The 22,468-nt window shown below is 38.1% G+C and overlaps 2 protein-coding genes across 4 annotated transcripts in view; both read right to left on the reverse strand.

Moving 5' to 3' along the window:
• Positions 1-3,207, reverse strand: part of phactr3b (phosphatase and actin regulator 3b) — a 48,106-nt gene extending 44,899 nt beyond the window's left edge. Inside the window, exon 1 of one of the 3 annotated variants that reach the window (XM_067505530.1) lies at positions 2,910-3,207. In XM_067505530.1, coding sequence (XP_067361631.1) covers positions 2,910-3,018 — 109 coding nt within the window. In that variant the 5' untranslated portion in view covers positions 3,019-3,207. The remainder of the gene's footprint in view (positions 1-2,909) is intronic. The other 2 variants (XM_067505532.1, XM_067505531.1) reach the window with 2 other exon arrangements.
• A 5,426-nt stretch (positions 3,208-8,633) lies between these two features.
• Positions 8,634-15,605, reverse strand: LOC137127339 (uncharacterized). The gene is made up of 11 exons (XM_067504200.1): positions 15,583-15,605; positions 13,977-14,112; positions 13,581-13,683; positions 12,827-13,231; positions 11,326-11,715; positions 11,002-11,207; positions 10,350-10,498; positions 9,648-9,899; positions 9,393-9,549; positions 9,204-9,279; positions 8,634-9,113 (listed from the first exon to the last, which is right to left on the reverse strand). Exons 1-11 carry the CDS (start codon positions 15,603-15,605, stop codon positions 9,103-9,105), a joined length of 1,908 nt encoding a protein of 635 aa, XP_067360301.1. The 3' UTR covers positions 8,634-9,102.
• Positions 15,606-22,468: the final 6,863 nt, after the last annotated feature.

The raw sequence follows: 22,468 nt of genomic DNA on the forward strand, positions 1-22,468 counted from the left end.
AAAACATGAGAGGCATCATGATTCAAATAATAGAAATCCTAATCTCCTCACGAGGCCCCCCTCCACCTTGAATGAATTTGAGGCCTAAACTGAGGCCTGTTAGTTGCTGAGAGGTGAGGATTGGGGCGTGCTAGTGGAGGAGGATGGTGGAGGAGTCCAGGGAGAAAGGCCTTTGATGTTAGACCCACATGTCAGGTTAGTACAACAGCATCAGCTCCAAGGAACAAATGAGGGAATATAGAGACTCTTGCAACCTAAAGGCAACACCAGGGACTGACAGCATGCGTCAATCGTTAATATAAAGACACCCACAGCACTACTAATATCATCAGCATGTCACGCAGCTGCACTACTTTCCTGGAGAAGCCTTCTGATGTATATGTAGTACAGCTCAAAAAAAAAAACAACTATTTGTGTGCTACTCATTTTGATATTTCTATATGGTTTCAAGGCAAATTCTAGTTTATTACAAGTTTTTTTTAGTGCTTAGCCATCATTTTTATAGACCATGAGCGCATGGTTCTCACAAAGTAACTTTTGAAATCTAGAATGTAGGTGCCACCATTTCAAAATGATTACGACCAGAAGTACGACTAAAGGTAATAATATGCTGCTAAAAATCTTAAAGTGATCAACTGATTGTAAGTGGCCATTTAGGATTAATGCAATGTACACATTATTAGCATTAACTTTTAATTTCTATTTGGGAAATTTCAGGTTCCTGTTCACTTTTCTATATCTTTGCTGTAGCTCAGTTAAGTTTAAGTTGCTGTTCGTGGAGTTGACTTCAGGTTTTGATACTGTCCCTAGTCTTGCAGTTATTCTATCTAGTTTTTACATCTTCAAGGCTTAAGCCTTTGTTACTGATTTAAAAATTAGTCTCGACAGACACGTGTGAATTCACCAATGTGCGCTTCATTTTATAAAATCCCACTTGTAGTCTCAGCACACTCTACAAGTTGGAAAACTGGAGCCAAGTTCTGTCTGCAGGCATGTTAAGTGTCACATTGCACATATTCAGGTTAAATCAGAGTCGTCAGTGCTCTGTGTGCTTTTTATGGCTTAAAAAAAGCATTAAGTGAGGAGTCAGTCTCAGCACAAATGACAACTGACCTCAGTTTTTTGTTGTTTCACATGCCAGAGAGAAAAACTGTCAATTTTCTTCTTCTAGAACATTTTTAGAGCATCACAATAAACGAAGGAGTAATTTGATTGAGCTTCAGTCAGTTTTGCACCTGATTCAACATGACATTGCCCAGCTGGATGCCATGATAATGCCACCATCAGAGATCAGTGACCCCCCCCTTTAATGGAGATGGTTCCTAAGGTGCTAGGTTCAAAGCCGCAGTAGGGGTGCCAGTGCTAGTAAAGGGTTAGCATGGAGCCGAGGGGATGAAGGGGTGGGGAAAGGCAGGCGGATATTCACTGCTGCATTGCCTGAGCCCTGACTGTGCTGAAAACGTCAGCTTTCGATAAAACATGTTACGGTGCTTTAAGCAGATGGGTGAATTTAACATTACATTTCACACGGTAATTAACAGACAGTATATCACAGGACAATGCCAGTGTTGTCTTAGAGTTGCAGATACACCAATGCTGTTACGTAACCATAACAACCACTACAACGTGACAAGCACTGGAAACTGAGGGCATAAACAGCAATATCTGCTGTTGGCTGTGTTGCTGTGGTCCTCATGTCTAAAGATAGCTGGCCCTGTGAACGTGGTGGTGTTCAAACAGACTGCAACATCACACACAAGAGAAAACGAAAGGGTACAGCATGTATGTACTGTTTCATATAATGTACTGCAACACCCTACACATATCCTACTATGATCCAGTAATTGCGCCCCTAATTTGTACACATACACCAACTGCATCAACTTCTCATCACTTTTTTTCTGCTGCCACTCTGAAGCCAGTTGTATCTACAGTACGTCTATGTGGGAGATGATGGCTGTCAAACACCAAGGGCCTGCAAGTTAAAATGAGAGATTTATCATGTGCTCATATTATTCCCCAATACAATAATCCCAGTTTATCTTTCATCTTCAGTAGCTACGGAGCAACACTAAATGCCTGCACAACAATTCCCAGTGGAAATGTGAATCCCGTCTCACAAATAAACACGATTCACAGTCTAAGTGGCATTTCACTTTCAATGGCTGACTGTACATCACTAGGTGTACTGGGGAAAAAAATAAAACTACCAGTTAGTGGAGCAGACACGCAGACAAACACCATGTCGACTCACAGTTGGAGAGCCAAGTGCTGCCTTCTGCCATTTGGATCACCATGGAAACAGCCAAATACACAACCAGGACTCTCATCATGTGTGATGGCTAGTTGTGCATGCACCATGCTCATTTCACAAATACAAACATATTAATGGCTTTCTCTGCATTAATGACCTCATATGCCTGTAACTGTGTGTTCAGGATTGTCAAACACAGCATATGAAGAGGAACATAGTGGGATATGGGCGGTTGACCATTGTCAGTAAGCAGAGGAATCTGCAAATGTATGAAGAATCAGCAAATGGAGCTATGGCATTATTTATAAATGAACATTCAGCTGTAAAGACTTAACTGGTATAACACCAGTTGGACACCTCATATGTTACATGACACAAAATATCCTGATTCATTCTGTCATAGTGAATGACATTATGGAGCCAATTAGGCAATTTCACATATAAGGCCTGCAACACAGCACAGCAGAGAAGAGTAAATGACGCACGTTTTACAACACAACCTACGTTTGTTGCATACAAATTCAGTGGGATCACCGCCAATGTGTCAAGTGTGACGGGCTGCAGGAGAGCCCCCCGACTCCGTGACGTGTCTCTTGTCCAACCACCTGCCAAATGCACGGATGAGAGATGTCCAAGAGCCCCACTCTTTTCTTACCTGGTCTTTGCGCTTCACCCAGTCGAACCTCGGTGATGCTGCTGGGGTCACTCTGAGATCTCCCCCGCTGCAAAACGCAATCCTCATCCAGCCCGTCCGACGATGCCATGGTGAATGGAAAAGCGCAATGCGAGGCTAAAAAAAGGCGTAAACACCGCCAGCCAAGGTCACCAGCATCAAGTGGTGGAGAAGATTTAATGTAGCTGGACTGCCGCTGCTGCAGCTCCTGGTCCTCAACAAGAAGCAGTGCTGGGGAAATCCATTACGCGCGCAGCATCATGGCGCCTTCAAGAGCGGCTCGTTAACTGCACTTTTCAGAATTTTAAGATACGCGTTCTGTTGGTTTTGCTAAAGTTATTCTGGTTCATAACATGCCTAACAATTTGTATTTGGTTTTCAATCCATCTATTATCCATTCTCTTACCTACTGATCCGGGTCAATAATTGGTGACAGAGAGACACAAATAGGCATTCACCTTCAAAATCACACCTAAAGGCAACTCAGATTCACCATTTAACCCTTAACCTAACATGGGAAACCAGAATACCTAAGGAAAACCATGCAAGCACTGAGAGAACATGCAAACCTCACATAGAAGGACTGTGCTGCCCTCCACTTGTTACAACAAATTGCACTTAGGTCTACAGAAATGCTGCCACAGTGACAACCCGTGGTGGGTTGTAACATAGAATCTCATTAATTACTGTATGTGAGCATAAATGTTTCTGTACTACCATTTTATGAACATTGTACTTCTACTTTTTTGAATTATAGGTACTTTACAGATGAAGATTTTACATAGCCCAATTAATTCTTGATTAGTTTCAACCCTAATATATACAATAACATTTAAATTAGCTCAATTTCAGCCTAATACAACAGTGGCCTGCTGCTTGTTATACAAATAATGAAATATATGTGTATATAATTAGGCTTTATACACTGCCCATTGTGCTTTCAAACATTTTGTTTTTGATATCCGTAGTAGCTACGTTTTCCAAATGATAATTTCTCCTAAGTAACTTATTTTGCTTATAATGAAAAACTTTATCCTAGGTAAAAAAAAAATCATAATACATTCTCCACTATTTGCTGGCACCTCTGCAGGAGCTAGTTCAGGATTTGATGGCTAAGTGAAATGTCCTACAGCCATTAAAGGTAGCATTGGATCCACGTCTACATGGGATTAGTTAAAAATGGGGAGTTTGTCTACAGACAGTATCCCTGTGGACTGAACCTTCTACATTGACTTAATAAAGTATGTAGACTTTCAAGCAGGTGTCTGTGTTCTGATCTGTTGGCATTGTTGGTTATTCCACATTATGTACTCAACTGACCCTATCATTATGGGTCGGCACACTTGGGATTATTCCAGCTCTGCTCAAATAGTCCTGAACTATGCATACACAAATGCATTATTGCATCTACTACTTAGGAGTCTGAGTGGTCGTGGGCCCCTGGAGCAGAGCCAGATCACAAAATGAATAAAATCAAAAAAAATAAAATCAGATCACAAAATGACCAGAGAGAGACAAAATACCTGAAGAGACAACAAAGTTAACACAAAATGACTAAAAAGAACCACAATTATCCTAAAGATTCAAATGACAACAAACATTTTATAGAAAATGATCCCAGAGAGAGACCAAAAAAGTACAAAAACAGCGTGATAGCCTCATGGATAGTTTAGTGTTTTCAGTCTGGGTGTGTAGGAGGGGGCCTGGGAGGACGGGCTTTCTCATAATATGTACATGTACAGGGTCTATAAAGGGATTCAACCCCCATCCAGTGGTTTTCAGTGTAATTTGTATTTTATGAAACGTGTAAAAAAATATTTTTTATGTCACGAAATCAATAATTAGGAAATGGAAGAAGTATGGCACCAGTATATATCTCAAAAATTGAGTGACTGTGCAAGAAGGAGACTAATGAGGGAGGAGACCGAGACACCTATGACTATTCTTTTGCATGCCTGTTACATAGTCAGTGATTTAATTGATTGGCATTATAATCGAAGATGAAGCTGAACAATCTCAATTTAATGTCATTTGTTATGGTATCAAATTGGTGCAAATTGTCAGAAAAGCTGCTGTATGTTGTGTTTATTCATCCAACCACCAGGTGTCCTCAGATTCTTGAACACGTATCTAACCCCTACTCCCACAACCACCTAAGTCTTTTCTATTTCCCTAAGTATTCTAAAAATAACAATAATAATAATGATAAAATGTTTTCCTTGAGTACCTAGCAAACAAAGTAAAAAGTACTTTACAATAAATACAAAATAGAAATAATATTGTAGAGTGATATATATATATAGACACACATATATGTGTGTGTGTTTGTGTGTATATATGTATATGTGGTGTAATCTACATTTTCTCAGTAAACAGTTCAGTTTACTTTAGTTTACATACTATAGCAATCCAAATATCTGTTTGGCTTAAAATATATATATATTCATATTATCTTCAGATTTCTAAATCATTCATAGCCACTATTACATTTTAATCTTTAGTCCGTTCAGCTGTTTTAGGGTGACGCAGTTAAATGCTGATGTTGGGCATGGCTTTAAGAGAAATAACACACTTCCAACTTTAACCTGTTTCTGTGCCTATGTCTGCAGAGCTGGAAGGTGGGGAATCAAGCTAGAGAAGAATGTGACATTAAGATTGATTAATTAGCTTGCAACTGCATGTTATGGAACAGTTTTTTCTAATATTTTGTAAACCCCATTAGGCATATCATTTAGTTCTAGCTACATTACAAAATCTATTGTCTTCACTACAGTCTGAACACAAACCGTTATCACATTTATTAAGAAGAATTGACAGCAAAACGGTTGGATTATACTGATTTAGTTTGAGCCCAATAAACTTGTATCTTATAACACATAGTCAATAATATCTCCTTAATAAAACTGCAGCTTTTTTCTAACTTCCAGCTTTAGGTGGATGTAAATCAATGTGTTCGTAGAAGTTAGCGATTAGCCAATGAGCTTGTTGTGGTGAACACGTGACTTTGGATGGGGAAATGTGGGCACAGCTACAATTATCCCTTTTATAATGTTTATAATGCTGAGTGTTCAGCTCATTTCCTTATACAGACTGTGAATTTTGCAGAGTGTTTTTTACGCCGAGTAACTTTGTCTTTATCTGAGCTGTTGCTCCTTTTCTGCTGCAGACAGGGACACTTGGCTGAGCTCATCACTCGATCAGAATCAGAGAAAAGAAGCTGCTCCACAAGTTAATTTTCCGATTCACTAATCTCATTCATATGCAATGATTTTAGAACACACACATTTAGATTTTCTTGCTCTAGTTAACATTTAACAACTAAATCCACACAATGTGTGGTGTGATTATTCTTTGTGTACCATTAATTTGTAGCCCAACTTGCGACACGTGGATGCAAGTTTCATAAATTGACATATTTTTGTAATCGATTACATTGATGCATCACCCCACCCTTACTTGGGGTAAACCTCACTGTAACTGAACATGTAAGGAACATTTTGAAGCATTCTGGATAGTTACCATTTTGTTAAATAAATCGGTCTAATCACTGTTTACTCGCAATGAGTTTACTCTGTGTTCTCTTCTGCATTAGAATGGGGCACTTTTCAAGAAATGGACAGGAATGAATATGGTAAACTTTCTGTCCCCAAAGAGACAGCAAAGTTTAGGACTACAGATTGTTGCTTAGAGTGACTAAACTTACCAGATAATTGAATTATAAAACTGGCCAAAAACATCTAAAGAGGTCAGTCTTACGCTATAATTATACTATTATTATTTCTATTTGCTAGAATTAGAAACAGAAATTGTGATGATGCTATGATCACATTAAGAGTGAGCTATTGTAGCATCCTCAGGATTATTTTTGTGGGCGTGATGCAAAAGTTCTCACATTTGAGACTACAAGAAACTTAACATATTCACATATATGACAACAGCTTTCTTGATTTTCAAATCTGAATTACAAATGGTAAAAAAAACTAGGTTAAACTTGAAAAGATAGAGGTCTCTTCATTTCACCAACATTTTTACTACTATTATTTGTTATAGTTATTACTTTTGAAAGTATGCATTCAGAGAGACTGCTCAGTACTATCACATCTTAAAGTACTATACTTAAAGTACCATACTAAGTACTATTTTAAACTAAGCACAGAGTTTTTTGCAGTGTGTTATTTGTTGCTATATTTATATTGCCAGTTTATTGTCATATAACTGCATGTACTGTACTGTGACTGCTTGTAATTCTATGTCTGTGTTCTTGTCTTGTATGTTTTGATCTGTGATCTTATGGTATCTGTGTATGAACCAGTCCATGTTCCCAGATCTTCCACCACAATTCTTTGCGTTGTTCCAAAGTGCAGGACAAAAACAGTTGGGGTTGAACCAGGCAGCGGGAGAGCGATCTCTGATTGTTGACCTGTGCTGAAACATTCTTCAGCATAGTTTCACACGTGAAAGTCACCCATGCAGTGGGCATTGATGCACCCACGTTATGGCCCTGCCCTTGTGTAATAGAGTTTTAAGTTGCATTTCTATTGTACAAAGGCCACTTATATAGTGTTTTTATCCAAAGCGCTTTATAATGTTGCTTCTCATTTACACACACTCTCACACACCAATGGCAGTGGCTGCCATCAAGATGCTCACCTGGGGTTCAGTGTCTTGGCCAGGGATACTTTGACAGGCCAGGAGGGACCGGGATCCTGTGGTCCATGGAAAACTGCCTAACAACCTGAGCTACAGTCACCCCTGAATCCTGTGGTGGACTGTTCTAGGTGACAATATTTTTCTAAAGTTCTCCTGAGCTTATGTGACTATTCTTCAAGGTAGCATGATGGATGGTCACATTTACCAATGGTTTCCATCCTTTGGCTTTTACACACATACACAAGATTTCTCTGGAATCCCTGAATCTTATATTCATAATGAAAGACCTGAATGTTTTTGAAATCGTGCAATCAGAGAATATTTTTGGTCTAATTGACAATTCTTCTACTAAGTTTAGCATAAAGTGATGAGCCACGACTAACCTTTGCTTGCAAAGACTAGATCTTTGGTGGATGCTCCTTCTATACCCCTCACCTGTTATCAATGAACTGGCTCATTTTAAAACTTTTTTGTCTTATTTTGCAGTCGTCAAACTAATTTTTACAAAACACAAACAAGGGGTTAAATAAAAAATAATTTCCTTTTACTGTTAAAGGGTTCTAGCAAGTTACAGATCTTAGTTTTTGTTGCATTTTAAAGGAAATCTCAAATTTTACAAACTCTATCAGGTAATATCAGTAGTGGTAAAATGGTTTGGTAAATGGGCTGCAGTTATATAGCGGTTTTCCACCTATTGGTACTCAAGTGTTACTGTTTCTCATTCACCTATTTGCACTCACAATCACATAACACACACACACACACCGATGGGGGAGCTGCTATGCTCTCACTGGGAGCAATTAAGTTGGGGTTCAGTGAAGGACACTGAAGGACACTTCACGACCGCTCTACCTCCTGCGCCATAGTCTTGGTTTTTATAAAACACCCACAATAATATTTTTGAAATACATTAATAAAAAAATTTAATTAAAGACAAATCCACTCTGCACATATCAGACTCAGAGAAATTACCTGGAATTTGTTTGTCTGTCTTTGCATATTTGTGAAACACGCATCAAAATAATAAACCTAAATTTGATAGAGAATCAAGTTAAGAGCGTTTTATTTAGCACATATCAACATAGAAGCAAACTGATCAATAATTATCGAATCAACTCAAATTAACATCACATAATGTCAAGGGTGAGCTTGGCCTCAGTGGGCATTACAAGTGGCTCCAATTTTCACATTACATAATTATGTCAATTTTGCATACAGAAAACTATCATTATTATTATTATTATTTTAATTGTAGTCTAATTACAGTGTTCCAGTGAGGATGGATAGAATGATGAGGTTAACAATGATTAAGATAATCAACTCAACATAATCACCATTGCTGGTAAAATCTATAGCTTAAAAATATATAAACATCCACATGAATCTTGATTTAATTCTATAAGCTTCAGGGTTATAGTTAAGAAAATCGTCCTAAAGCTTACCCTAAATAGTGTATCAAAAGAAAGCGTGTTTAATCATCTGAAAAAAAAATAAACCAGTTCACTCCATTAACGTCCTCACTCCATCACTCCTCCCCTGAAAATTGAGAAGAAAGCAAAAGTAAACATGTTTATAGCAAAATCCACACAAATAAAGGGCTGAGATCGTATCAGACTTCAGACTCACAAGTGATTGGTCCAATGGTGACGGGACTGAGCTGAGCTGAGCGGGGAACAGAGCGATATGTCCTTCTTGCGCAAAACTGTGAAGTGGGAGGGATAAAAGGATAAGAGACATGCCAAAGGCCAATGTTTGACAAAGAGCATGAGTAACAAAGTGATTATTTTGGAAATAGTAAGAGGTTGAGGGACTGACTGGAACACAGCTGTAACTCCTCTTGTCGCATAGGCTTAATCGGCAGTGAAGGAATACGTATGGGGTGGTACCCTGTTGAGAGAACAACAAGGCAGAGAAGAGAGCACGAAGGGACACTCCATTCTCAATCACTGACACCTGAGGGTTAGTGGGACACCTGGCAAAGACGTCAGACAATACCATCAGGACAATTACATTTGTCCTCAGAATTTTTATTATACATTTTAGTTCGCTTAAATTAGGTGAGGCACATACCTGGAATGAAGGAGAAAGTACCGAACAGTACTTCCTCCGTTTGGGAACACGGAGGAAGATGTATAGCACTCATCCAGAACAAGAGCAAAAGCTGGCTCACTCTCCGTCACAAACACTCCCACATGCAGGGCAGAGCCCACTGGCAGGGTGATCGGGTGCCTTCCGTTATATATAGCTGTAAAATTTGAGTCATAGAAAACATACATGGAGGCTGAGGCTGTGCTACCAGAGCCCTGGAGACCACCATCTCGTCTGTGAAGAAAGATAGTCCATTAGAGATGGACTGCATTATTGCAATATGATGCACTTATCCAGTGGTGCCACATGTTAATATAGAGAAGGGGAAATTGGTGTCATGTCATGTACATTTTTTTGCTTTTGTGCACCATAATGCAACGATCCCCCTGCATTTCTGTTGCAGTCTGTTTGTTGATTTTCTGTCATGATTCTGAAAAAGTGTTGCTTTAGTATGTCAGTAGAGGTGTGCCACCGAACCTTTGCCCCTATCCCAGTCAAATGTGATTGTATGAAACAACTTTTTCATTGAATTAAGATAAGGTGTGCAGGAAACTCATAACCACTGTTCTTCCTAGCATCTTCCTGCGAAACCTCAAAAGATGGTGTCCCCACCCAAGAACTATTAGCATAGCATGACAGAACTTGTCATTTTCAATACTCAAGGATAGAAAATATAGGACTCACAGAATCGGTCTGATGAAGGTGTTTAGGCTGGTGTTGATTTCCAAGGGATAGGCACAAGAAAACGGAATAACTTCAGGTATAACCAAGGAACTGTTACTTAGAGGGTATAAAAACAAGTTGTTGGAGTAGATGGCATGGGTGCTGTTGGTCTGAAGACAATGGGTAAAGAAGTGATCAGTTTCTTGTGTCATCTGCTTGTGTTTAGTTTAAAGCATGTGATACACCAAGTTGACAGTTGGCCAATATTGACATGTCACTTAATGCATGGGTGTCGAATTCCAAGGTTTGCTTCAACTATCCCTGCTCAACAGGACCCAGAGTTTGACACCCCTGAGTCATATATCGCTTTAGTTTTTGTGGTGTGTACCACTGCTTGAACCTGCTTGGTCGGCAGCTCTTCAAGCCAATTTAACATGTTGACTAGATCTTAATTGGTGGATCTTGTGGTGTGTTCACGTGCCATTTCTTGGCACAAACACAATCGGTCTTCAGGCCAACTATATCTTTGATGTCAGCTTGTTGTGTCTGTTCTAAGTACAAAGTAGCATGTAATGAAGAGATTAGAAGAACACAAAGCCCAAGCAGGACAAGAAAGCTTATAGCCAACATCTGCACATTTGGTAGACTGTTAGCTAGAGGCAGCACATCTCACCGTCAGTACAGTTCCACAAAAACCAGCTTGACGTGGAACTTGATACCACACAACATTTTCTTGGACTCTGTAGCTGGAACAGGAAGGGACCGCGAGATGACCAGAGAGTAAATTCAAACGAAACTGTAAGCTGCTAAAATGTACACCAACTTGAAGTTGAGAATCAGAACAAACGAGCTGAGAGGCCTGCAGTAGAGGTTGTACCTCTAAAAGAACACAGGAAAAACAAAGAGATTAGCTGTATTTTGAGTTCAATGTTTTCTGTAGAAACTTCTAATTAACTAAAATGCTGGCACTAAAATGTATATAGATATATTTATCCACCTTCACAGATGACTCCAGCATCTTCTCCATGATTACAGTTGTGGGCCCCAAGACCTGCATGTGTACAGTCTGTTATTGCTGACTCGTTTCCTGTGCACCGAACATCATCCAACCAAATTGGTCCACTGCCTTGGCCAAAGAATGCAGCTGGCTGAGCTGACAAAGCCCTGCCACAGCCCAACTGTCGACAAACCACCTGAGCATGAGGCAGTTCCCAGATGTCATCACACACCGTCCCCCACTGGCCGCTCAGGAAGATCTCCACTCTGCCAGAGCAGCTGCTGTTTGGGTGGACCAGTCTCACCGGAGGGCGTGAAACAGGTGCATTCAGTGTGGTTGTAAAAGGTCTGGTTGTAGAAGGTCTGGTTGTAGAAGTTGTGGCATTTATGACTGATTTAAATTAAAATAAGTCCTAGTTTAGTCACATGGCAGGTGAATGAAACATTGTTACAAACAATAAAGTCGTTCCCTTTTATCAGTATAACTTAACTTCATTTAACTGTCTTTAAATCCTAACAGGTGAACACTGAAACAATATATATTTGAATTCAGACCCAGATTTACTAATCGAGGTAAATGTTCAGTTAGCACATTAGCAAGTGTTTAGATGAACCAGTCTTACTGAAGAACTTGGTCTCGTTGAATCAGGTAAGGCTGTAGTGTTCCTGATATCCGATTTAAGTGGAGGAAAACCTTGTAACCCACAGGACTTCAGTAAACTTTGCTGTCATTAGTGTTAATTTAATTAGGAGTAATTTCAAACTACACCACAGGTGAAGGAAACAATCCATTTTTTAAACTACTAAAAACATAATTAAAAACCTTTGAAGTAACTTACAGACTTTCTCAGGGATTCTCCCAGAATTAATATATATATATATATATATATATATATATATATATATATATATATATATATATATATATATATACACTTTTTTATATTTTTTTTTAAATATTTTTTTGATAACTTCATTTCCTTCCACAGCTATGGTGATAACACTCAACTATATGTGGCTGTATCTTCAGATGATGGCTGTAGTGCTGCAAATATTTCATTTAAGCGGAGGAAAACCTCAGATGACACACATGACATCAGTAAACCTTGGTTCACCAATCTGCAACAAACTGTGTTTAAAATTGTGGAACAATTTCAGAAAAATGATCCCCAACGTAAAATTGTGAAGACTTTGAAGATCCCACCATCTACAGTATATATTATCATCAAAAGATTAAGAGAATCAGGTGATATCTCTGTGCTCAAGGGACAAGGCCAAAGGTCAAAACTAGATGTGAGTGATCTTCTGATTAGAAAAATTCTGGTAAGTGTTAGAATTATTTTTGTTTGGTTTATGATTATTTGGTTAGGATCAGGATTGTGGAGAGGTAGATCTATAATCATGTTACCATGTTGTTTGTTACACTTAATAAAATCAATGGCAAAATCTCTAGTTATATTCAAAAGATAAAAAATATGTGTTCATCTACTGTACGTAATTACCTTCACAGATGACTCCAGCATCTTCTCCATGATTACAGTTGTGGGCCCCAAGACCTGAATGTGTACATTCTGTTATTGCTGACTCGTTTCCTGTGCACCGAACATCATCCAACCAAATTGGTCCACTGCCTTGGCCAAAGAATGCAGCTGGCTGAGCTGACAAAGCCCTGCCACAGCCCAACTGTCGACAGACCACCTGAGCATGAGGCAGTTCCCAGATGTCATCACACACCGTCCCCCACTGGCCGCTCAGGAAGATCTCCACTCTGCCAGAGCAGCTGCTGTTTGGGTGGACCAGTCTCACCGGAGGGCGTGAAACAGGTGCATTCAGTGTAGTTGTAAAAGGTCTGGTTGTAGAAGGTGTGGTTGTAGAAGGTCTGGTTGTATAAGTCGTGCCGTCTATGACTAATTTAAATTAAAATAAGTCCTAGTTTAGTCACATGGCAGGTAAATGAAACATTGTTACAAAGCATGATTAAAGTCGTCCCCTTTTATCAGTATAACTTAACTTCATTTAACTGTCTTTAAATCCTAACAGGTGAACACTGAAACAATATATATACTAATCGAGGTAAATGTATTTCCAGTGGTATTGTAGTTGTAGGAATTGTTGTGATATTTTCTTAATTTAAAAAAATTCAATTCAATATTTCAATGGAACTTTATAGTAATCAAAATTGCACATAATTCAGAAACAGTCAGTTCATCTGGTTTTATTCATAGGTTAAAGGTAAAAACATTTCATAAGCTTCACCTCTCTGTGCTCCTAAGATCCGAGGATACATCAGCAAGAGCAATGCCATATGCCAAGGCACTGCCATTATGGCCCAACTCCACCAAACAAGTCCCAAACAAAACTAAAAATACAAAAACAACTGTTAAAATTAACTTAAATAATAAGTACAATTTCACAGGTCACAAATGTTCACAGAGGGCAGAGATAATATTGGAGTTAATTTTAAATGTGTGGAGTGGCTGTCTGGGAATCGACAATGATTTTACTATGATATGACTGTATTACTGAATTTTCTGTAGAAATGGTTAAAAGACTGAACAGCTTCTGCAATTTGTTCACGCGACCAGAAGAAATATCGTAAGATTCAATATGATTATTTACTTTTTATTACCGCTATTATCATCACACCCTTACCTTTTCCAAACCTGAGACAGTTGCTTGTCCTTGGACTTGAGGTGCTTTTTCAGAGATGGAAATGAGAACTTCTGCTACCTGTGCTACCTCGCAGAGTCCACACAGCATTTTATACAAAACTGAGGTGGTAGCAGATCTGATGGCACAATAAAGATTGGTAAGTGGATACTGTAATATCCTGTTTTTAATATCATGTGGCAAGTTTGAATCCTGTTTTGAATGTTGAATAGCCAGTCAGGCAACATATCAGGTACAGTCAAACTGCAGTTAGTTTTAAAGTGTATATGTTCTGTCCAGGGTCCTCAGGCTCGCTTGCTTTGATATTTCAATAAGTGCAAAAAAAAGACAAACATCAATCTTTAGATATTTCTCTATAGATGTTTGCATATACTTTGGATGATAACATGCAGCACAAAGAGGTATTGACAAAAGGCCGTATGAAAAACAGCAGGAAAAAGATGATACATATAAATAAGACAATCAAAATACACATGTAAGTAGGAATGACATAATAAGAATATAACAAATTTAATAGCAACATATTACCAACATCCATCCAGTCATCCATCATGTGTAACCGCATATGTTGTTTAGCGTTGCGGTGGTGCTGTTCTGCTGTGGCGACTCCTGAAGGTACAATCTGAAAGCAATTGATATTAAAGAGGTTTCTTTATGTTGCACATATTATTTTTATTTGTTTGCTGCTGTAGCTGACTTAAACCATCACACGGAGCCTGGATGAGCAGTGCTCCACAAAGTGAATGTTTTGAACCCTTTTTGATAAGGGTTCAAAACATACACTTTGTGTTGAAGTTCCTGTATGATACAGCACATCTATAACTCAATTTGCTCCTAATTATTATTTAGATGGGGATTCAAATTCAGACGATGCAATTTGTTGGCTGCTTGTGGCTAAAATGTCACAATTAAATTATCTTCCTGAGAAATGACTTATCTTTTCCAGTAGCCTTTGTATAGTAATTGTTTGCATAGTGCAACATTATTCTTTTGGTGTGTGTAAACCAGTCAGAACTGGTAGATATTGCATCAGCAGTCCCATTGTGAATTTAACACATGCTACAGACTAAGTGCTTTATGATCCTATACCAATGTGTGTGTCATGTTTCTGGTGAGATGTGGCCAGGAGGAAAAAATAGGCAATAAATAACCTGGGCATAAAGTCCATGAACGAGGCCAGCAATTTCTATGGAAAATGTTTGGCAAGCTGCTGAATTGACGACTGGTGTCTGCTGCAAAGTTTTTTCATTCTGTACATAGTACCATGCTGGATCAGGTGTCACACAATGTTTCACAATTTAAAAAAAGTGTTTGCAGAACAGGCTCATTGTGACCTTTTGGATACGTGGCTGTAAATCTACTACTGTACTTATTTTTATTATATATCTGAATATATTATATATGTATAAGTACAGTACTGTAGTATCTGATAATATGAGGCCACGATCTTAACCTTGTTGTTTTTGTGACTAAATAAAACCAAAATCACATATTGTTTGTGCCAAAGCCAAATGACTTTGTTGCACATAATGTTTCATAATATTGACCTTTTGATCCCTGTTAACATAGGGAGCAGGTACCTACTGACCGGTGCTGACCACTGAACGGCATGATATCTTTCAAAGCACCAAGGTTAACTGAGTGTGTGGTCAAAGAAGAGGCCCTTGGGTTACACCCCACTGCAACTGGACTTCGTAAGAAACTTTTTCAAGCATTTTGGATAATTACTGTTTTGTTAAATAAATCTTTACTCACTTTTTTTTTAACAATCAGTTTACTCTGTTTTGGATTAGAATGTGGATCTTGGAGAAATGACCACGAATAAACAAAGTGAGGTTTCTGTACCCAAACAGAGAGCAAGGCTAAATCTACAGATTGTTGTTTAGAGTGACTACACTGGTTCGATTAAAAGATCTAAAGATGTGGTTAATTAATTCAGTCTTCAGAGTAAACACTAGAGCTCTTTTACCGGATCTTAGAGAATATTAACTATTGTTTCAAATTGGACAGAAATACGTCAGAATTAACAGACAATGCAATTAGGCTCCGCTCACATTAGGAGTTAAGATACTGTAGCATCTTCGGTGTTGCTTATGTGGGTGTGATTGCAAACGTTTGCACATTCGACACTACAAGGAACTTAACAATACTATCAAGAAGAAAACAATGAACTTTTGTTGAAAGTTTAGAACGCTATTCCGTAATGATAAGATGAGAATTTAGGTGAGAACAGCCCACGAGGGATTATCATATGCCACATATAAAGAAAGCTTTGTTAATTTTCTGGCAAACCTAGGTTGCACTTAGCACCTAGGCTAGCTAGAGGTATCTTCATTTCACAAAATTTTCCAAAGTATGCATCACAAACCAAAACTATTCAGCAGCATTACACCTTTATAGTATCTTAAACTAAGCACAGAGTTCTTTGTAGTCTGTTGTTTGTTGCTATATCTTTATTGCCAGTTTGTTCTCCTGTACCTGCACGTACTGTACTGTTTGTCAATCACTGTGGCTGCTTGTGATTCTATGACCTTGTCTTTTATGTTTTGGTTTGTGTCTTATGGTATTAAGAGTCTGTGGACTCTCAGACTTGACAGCCAGTTGTTCCGAAGTGCAGGACGAAAACCTCTGGTGAGGCAGCTTTTAGTATTTACGCTCTGAGCTGTTGATAAAGGAGCTCAGATCTCTCTTAGTCTGGATGTTTTTAAGAGCAAACTTAAAACTCTCGGCTTTTGGTTAAAGTATTTTATGTGTACCAATTAATTTGTTGCATTTGTTACATAACATTTATTTTAGCTATTACTTTCCTTTATGCTTGTTGTTCTTAACATTAAAACATCATACTTTTATGTCTTATTGCCCATCCTGGCTGTGCCTTGTTGTCCACTTTTCGGTCTTTTTGTCTTTTTATTATATTTTTATATGGTCATTATTATCACTGTCTTGACTCTGTATCTTGGATTGTTTTCCAGCTTTCAATCATCTGTAAAGCACTTTGAATTGTATTATCTGTACAAAATTTTAAAAGATTGACTGTAAATATCACTTTCTATGACTCCATATCTTTTGTATTATATGCTTCTTTGTTGATAATAGGAAACTTTATAATGGTATCTTGTATTACGAGTTCTTGTTATAGCAATGCTTTTCTTTTACCTCTCTCCTCTGTTTATTACTGAATTTGAATATTTTGTACGTTTTTCCTAAATATTTTTATTTTAATTTTTTTTAGCTGCCACTTTGCAACATCTGTCCTGTTGTATTTTCCTTTGAAATACAACAGGATTCTTGAAGAAGGCAAAAACCAGCACACACATATTACTGCTGAGGGATGTGTAGCGGCTTTAGTGAACAGTTTTACAGGGATTGGGGTGGATGGATGGGTTATTGAAATCGAAAAAAGCCAATGTATATTTATTGATACACTGAAAAAAGTGTTTTTGACCACCACTAGATGTTACACATTTTAATCAGGCCTATTTCTTCCATCGGAATGTTTAATTAATCCTACATATAGCATTAAACTGATTCCAGGATATATTGTCCATGTTTTAAACTAAAGAATTTTCCTTAATGAAGAGTAACTAGAAAAATATATGCAAAAATACATTTCCACCCACTGACAAATTTGAGCATGCCTACAAACATCACGCCGTTTAGTATTTTCTTTTCACTCGGATTTTTCATGTGCTCTGAATTGTGGGCTCCACCCTATGACAGCTGGGATAGGCTCCAGGCACCCTGCAACTGTAAAAAGGACAAATGGTTACAGATAATGCATGGATGGATGGACTTTTTTGATATGTGGGAGATAATTATTACCCAAGTATAAAACAAAATAAAATAGTTTTTCTTTTGTTTTGTTAAAATATACAGAAGCTTAAAGAAAAGACCTACAAAAGGCCAACATGGGCATATATGCCATGAACAAGGACGGTCGAGGATGGACAAACTTAAAGGGGACAGTGGGATTTTCATTGGAGGATCGTTCTGGACAACACTGGATCTTCAGCCTGAGCTTGAGTGCTTTTGCTAGAAGTCATCTATGCACTGAACTTGACTTTGGTACATTTGTTTTCATCTCTACATTGTGCTGATACTTGAATTTTTGTTTTTTCTTACTGATAGTTTTTCCAAATGTGCATGTTGTTTAATAATGTCAAGCCACTCATGAACAAAGACTGTGGGATAAGAGCAATGGTGTCTCTTAAAACTATACTCAAAAATTGGTCAGTATTTAGTGTTAGTGTAGTTTTCAGTCATATAGATGGAATGATGGTTCAACATAGATAGAGATGTTATTGTTACATCGATAGGTCTAAATAAAGTCAGAGTGTTTTAAACATATGTTTGGTTTACATTTACTGAATCCACTGAAATTAGATTAAGATTATTTTAAGTATGTAGGAGTTAAATCATCAAATTAAGGAGAATGTTCAGATAGAAATTGCATAATGGCAATCCAGTTTACATAATACAGTATATTTAAGTACATTTAATGTGAACTTAGTTGGAATTACTCATGAGATTATTCTAAAATATACTCATAATCATTTTGCAAACACTTACAAATACAGTTTATTTGAAATTACTTGAAAATTATAAATACAGACAACTTAAAAATAGATCTAGAATTAGATAAAAGTGTTGTTTGCGATCACTTGACCAAATAAAATTAAGTAAATTTGCCAAAACTTTTCTTTCAGTGTAGACAACATTTAAAATAATAGATCTTGATCAAGTACTGAGAGAAGCTGAAAATCAGGACATGAGTTAATACAAAAAGAAAAAAAGTTTAAATGATGTGCTAGGCAGGACAGGCAACTAGAGCAATTACGTCAGTTAGCTAATTGTGACTCAGAAGCAATGTTATAGAAATTTGTGTTTAGCCAGGTTCGGCAATACTAGGAAATGTGACACAAAGGGGAAATGGTTCTACGGCCACTCAGTGAGGGGTCTGGATGTCGAAGGATAGGATTAGGAGATCAGAGATGTAAGCCGGTGCTAAGTCATGCAGTCTTAAAACTGATTCTAATTGATTACTAGTAATTACTGGTACCAAGTGATAAAAAAAGGTCAGTACAAGAGATAAAGATTACTGTGTTCCAGGAGTCTTGTTTACATTTTGAATAAGCCATGGATGAATGATTATTGACTTCAACATAAAGAGAGTTGCAGTAGCCATCAGTAAATACATGCAAAACCATTTCCAGAATCTCTACAGACAAAGAGAATCTGCTTAATTTTTGCTATTATGTGAAAGAAGCTGCTAAAGAGAATGTTGTAAGTCAGGACTATTGTATCTGGCTGAAATTGGACCTCTGCCTTTAAAGCTGAAGAATCAATGACTGGTGCAGTGCCAGTTGTTTTTTTTTTGTTTTGTTTTCTGAGTGTGACAGTAAAAACGTTCACAGTTGCAACTGCCACTACAAGGTGGACAGGAACTCAAATTTCCTATTGAGGAGGAAATGTGCTTTTGCTGATTTTTATAATACTGTTCCGTAATAATGAGATGAAATTTTAGGTGAGAACGTGCTATGAGGGAATATCACATGCCACATATGAAGACTGTTGCATCAGTTCGTCTGTGTTACAGATGGAAACAAAACTTGGCAACACTTACAGAATGTGTTCAGCAGCATTATATCTTGTATTAAGTATTATTTGTGCTTAAATGAAAAATACAGTAAAAACAAAATATATATATATATATATATATATATATATATATATATATATATATTTATATATATAATTAATCAACTAAATATATATTATTTGACTTCAGAAATGAACACATTAGTTCGGTTGGGTCCAGATAAAAGGACAATTAAATGGTCTGCACTTATTTAGCGCTTTTCTAACTATTGGCAGTCAAAGTGCTTTACACTTTTACAAGTGCTTCTTATTCACCCTTTCACACTCACAATCACACACACTCATACACTGATGGGGGGAGCTGCTATGCAGCTGGCCAAGCTCACCAGAAGCAACTAAGTTGGGGTTCAGTGTCTTGCTCAAAGACCCTTTGACATGTGACCAGAGGAGCTGGGGATTGAACCAACAACTGTGAGATTGGTGGACAACCCCTCTACCTTCCTGCGCCACAGTCACCCCTAAATTCAATTTCAATTCAATTCAATTAAATTCAATTCAACTTTATTTATATAGCGCCAATTCACAACAAAGTCATCTCAGGGCACTTTACAGAATAAAGTCAAGATTATAAAGATATATAAAGAGAACCCAACAATTCCCCCTGGAGCAAGCCATAGGCAACAGTGGAGAGGAAAAACTCCCTTTAACGGAAGAAACCTCCAGCAGAACCAGGCTCAGGGTGGACGGCCATCTGCCTCGACCGGTTGGGGTGAGTGGAAAGGGGAGAGAGAAAAGAACAGAGCAACAAAAGCAACAACAAAACATCTGGCAGATTGGTAGGATCAGTAGCTTCACGCTGGAAGACACACAGCTTCAAAGCCGGGGGACACCTGCAGAAAGGGACAGAGAGAGGGGGACAGAGGAGGACAAAGACAACTACGGGAGAGAACACACAGAGTTAATGACATACAGTGGTGACAATTGCTGGATGAGAGGAGAGGAGAGATGGTCAAGAGGAGGAAAGGAGCTCAGTGCATTGGGGGGTGGGTCCCCCAGCAGTCTAAGCCTATGGCAGCATAACTATAACTAACTATATGCTTTATTAAAAAGGAAGGTTTTAAGCCTAGACTTAAAAGTAGAGAGGGTGTCTGCTTCCCGAATCTGAACTGGGAGCTGGTTCCACAGGAGAGGAGCTTGATAGCTAAAGGCTCTACCTCCCATTCTACTTTTGGAAATTCTGGGAACCACAAGTAGGCCTGCATTCTGAGAGCGAAGTGGTCTACTGGGATGATATGGTGCTATGAGGTCTTCTAAATATGATGGAGCCTGACCATTCAGAGCTTTATATGTAAGAAGCAGGGTTTTAAATTCTATTCTACATTTAATGGGAAGCCAATGGAGAGAAGCTAGTGAAGGTGAAATATGATCTCTCTTGCTAGTTCCAGTCAGCACTCTTGCTGCAGCATTTTGGATTAATTGCAGGCTCTTTAGGGAGGTACTGGGGCATCCTGAAAGTAGGGAATTACAGTAGTCCAACCTAGAGGTAACAAATGCATGGACCAGTTTTTCGGCATCACTTTGAGACAGGATGCTCCTAATTTTGGCAATGTTCCGTAGGTGGAAGAAGGCTGTTCTAGAGATTTGTTTTATATGTGAGTTAAAGGACAGATCCTGATCAAAAATAACTCCAAGGTTCCTTGCAGTAGTACTGGAGGCCAGACTTATGCCATCTAGTGTGACAATATGGTTGGACATCATATCTCTGAGATTTTTGGGCCCAAATACTATGACTTCAGTTTTGTCTGAGTTTAAAAGTAAAAAATTATGGGACATCCAGGCCTTGATGTCTTGTAGGCATGCTTGAAGCTTTATTAACTGATTATTTTCATCTGGTTCCATAGATAAATATAGCTGGGTATCATCAGCATAACATTGGAAATTTATGGAGTGTTTTCTAATAATGTTGCCTAAAGGAGACATATATAAAGTAAAAAGTATTGGTCCTAACACAGAGCCTTGTGGAACTCCATAGCTAACCTTTGTGTGCATGGAGGATTCATCATTAACATGAACAAATTGAAATCTATCAGATAGATAAGATTTAAACCAACCTAGTGCAGTTCCTGTAATTCCATTTTCATGTTCCAGTCTCTGTAATAAAATGTTATGATCAATGGTATCAAATGCAGCACTAAGATCTAACAGAACAAGTATAGAGATGAGTCCAGTATCTGAGGCCATGAGAAGATCGTTGGTGACTTTTACCAGTGCTGTTTCTGTACTATGATGAACTCTAAATCCTGACTGAAAGTCTTCACACAAATTATTCCTATGAAGGTGATCACATAATTGTTTTGCGACTACTTTTTCAATTATTTTAGAAATAAAGGGGAGATTAGATATTGGTCTGTAATTGGCTAAAACACCTGGGTCAAGACAGGGTTTTTTAAGTAATGGTTTAATTACAGCTACCTTATAGGCCTGTGGTACATAGCCTGCTTCTAAAGATAGATTGATGATATCTAATATGAATGTATCTATTAAGGGTAAAGCTTCCTTGAGCAGCTTAGTTGGAATAGGGTCTAGCAGACAGGTTGTTGGTTTAGATGAGGTAATAATTGAAGTTAGCTCAGAGAGATCTATGGGTAAAAAGCAGTCTAACAGGGAGTGGGGCCTTATCGATGACTCTAGCACTGTTGAACATGAAGATCTATCTGTAATTTTTGGGGGGAGGATCTGGTGAATTCGTTCTCTAATAGCTACAATTTTATTCATAAAGAAGCTCATGAAGTCATTGCTGCTCAAAGTTAAGGGAATAGTAGGCTGAAATGAAAACCAATGATCATAAAGTGTGTCTAGATCTCCAGCAGTGGTAC

Source organism: Channa argus, chromosome 5 (assembly GCF_033026475.1).
Source record: "Channa argus isolate prfri chromosome 5, Channa argus male v1.0, whole genome shotgun sequence".
NCBI classification, from domain to species: domain Eukaryota; kingdom Metazoa; phylum Chordata; class Actinopteri; order Anabantiformes; family Channidae; genus Channa; species Channa argus.

Bases quoted from the DNA above. Each gene is read 5' to 3' on its own strand.
- LOC137127339 (XM_067504200.1), bottom strand. From the start codon at position 15,605: ATGCCGTTCAGTGGTCAGCACCG. The intron at 13,232-13,580 runs GTGAAGCTTATG...AATTTAAATTAG, and splicing joins GATCTTAGGAGCACAGAGAG to TCATAGACGGCACGACTTAT. The intron at 9,550-9,647 runs GTATGTGCCTCA...CGTCTTTGCCAG, and splicing joins TACTTTCTCCTTCATTCCAG to GTGTCCCACTAACCCTCAGG.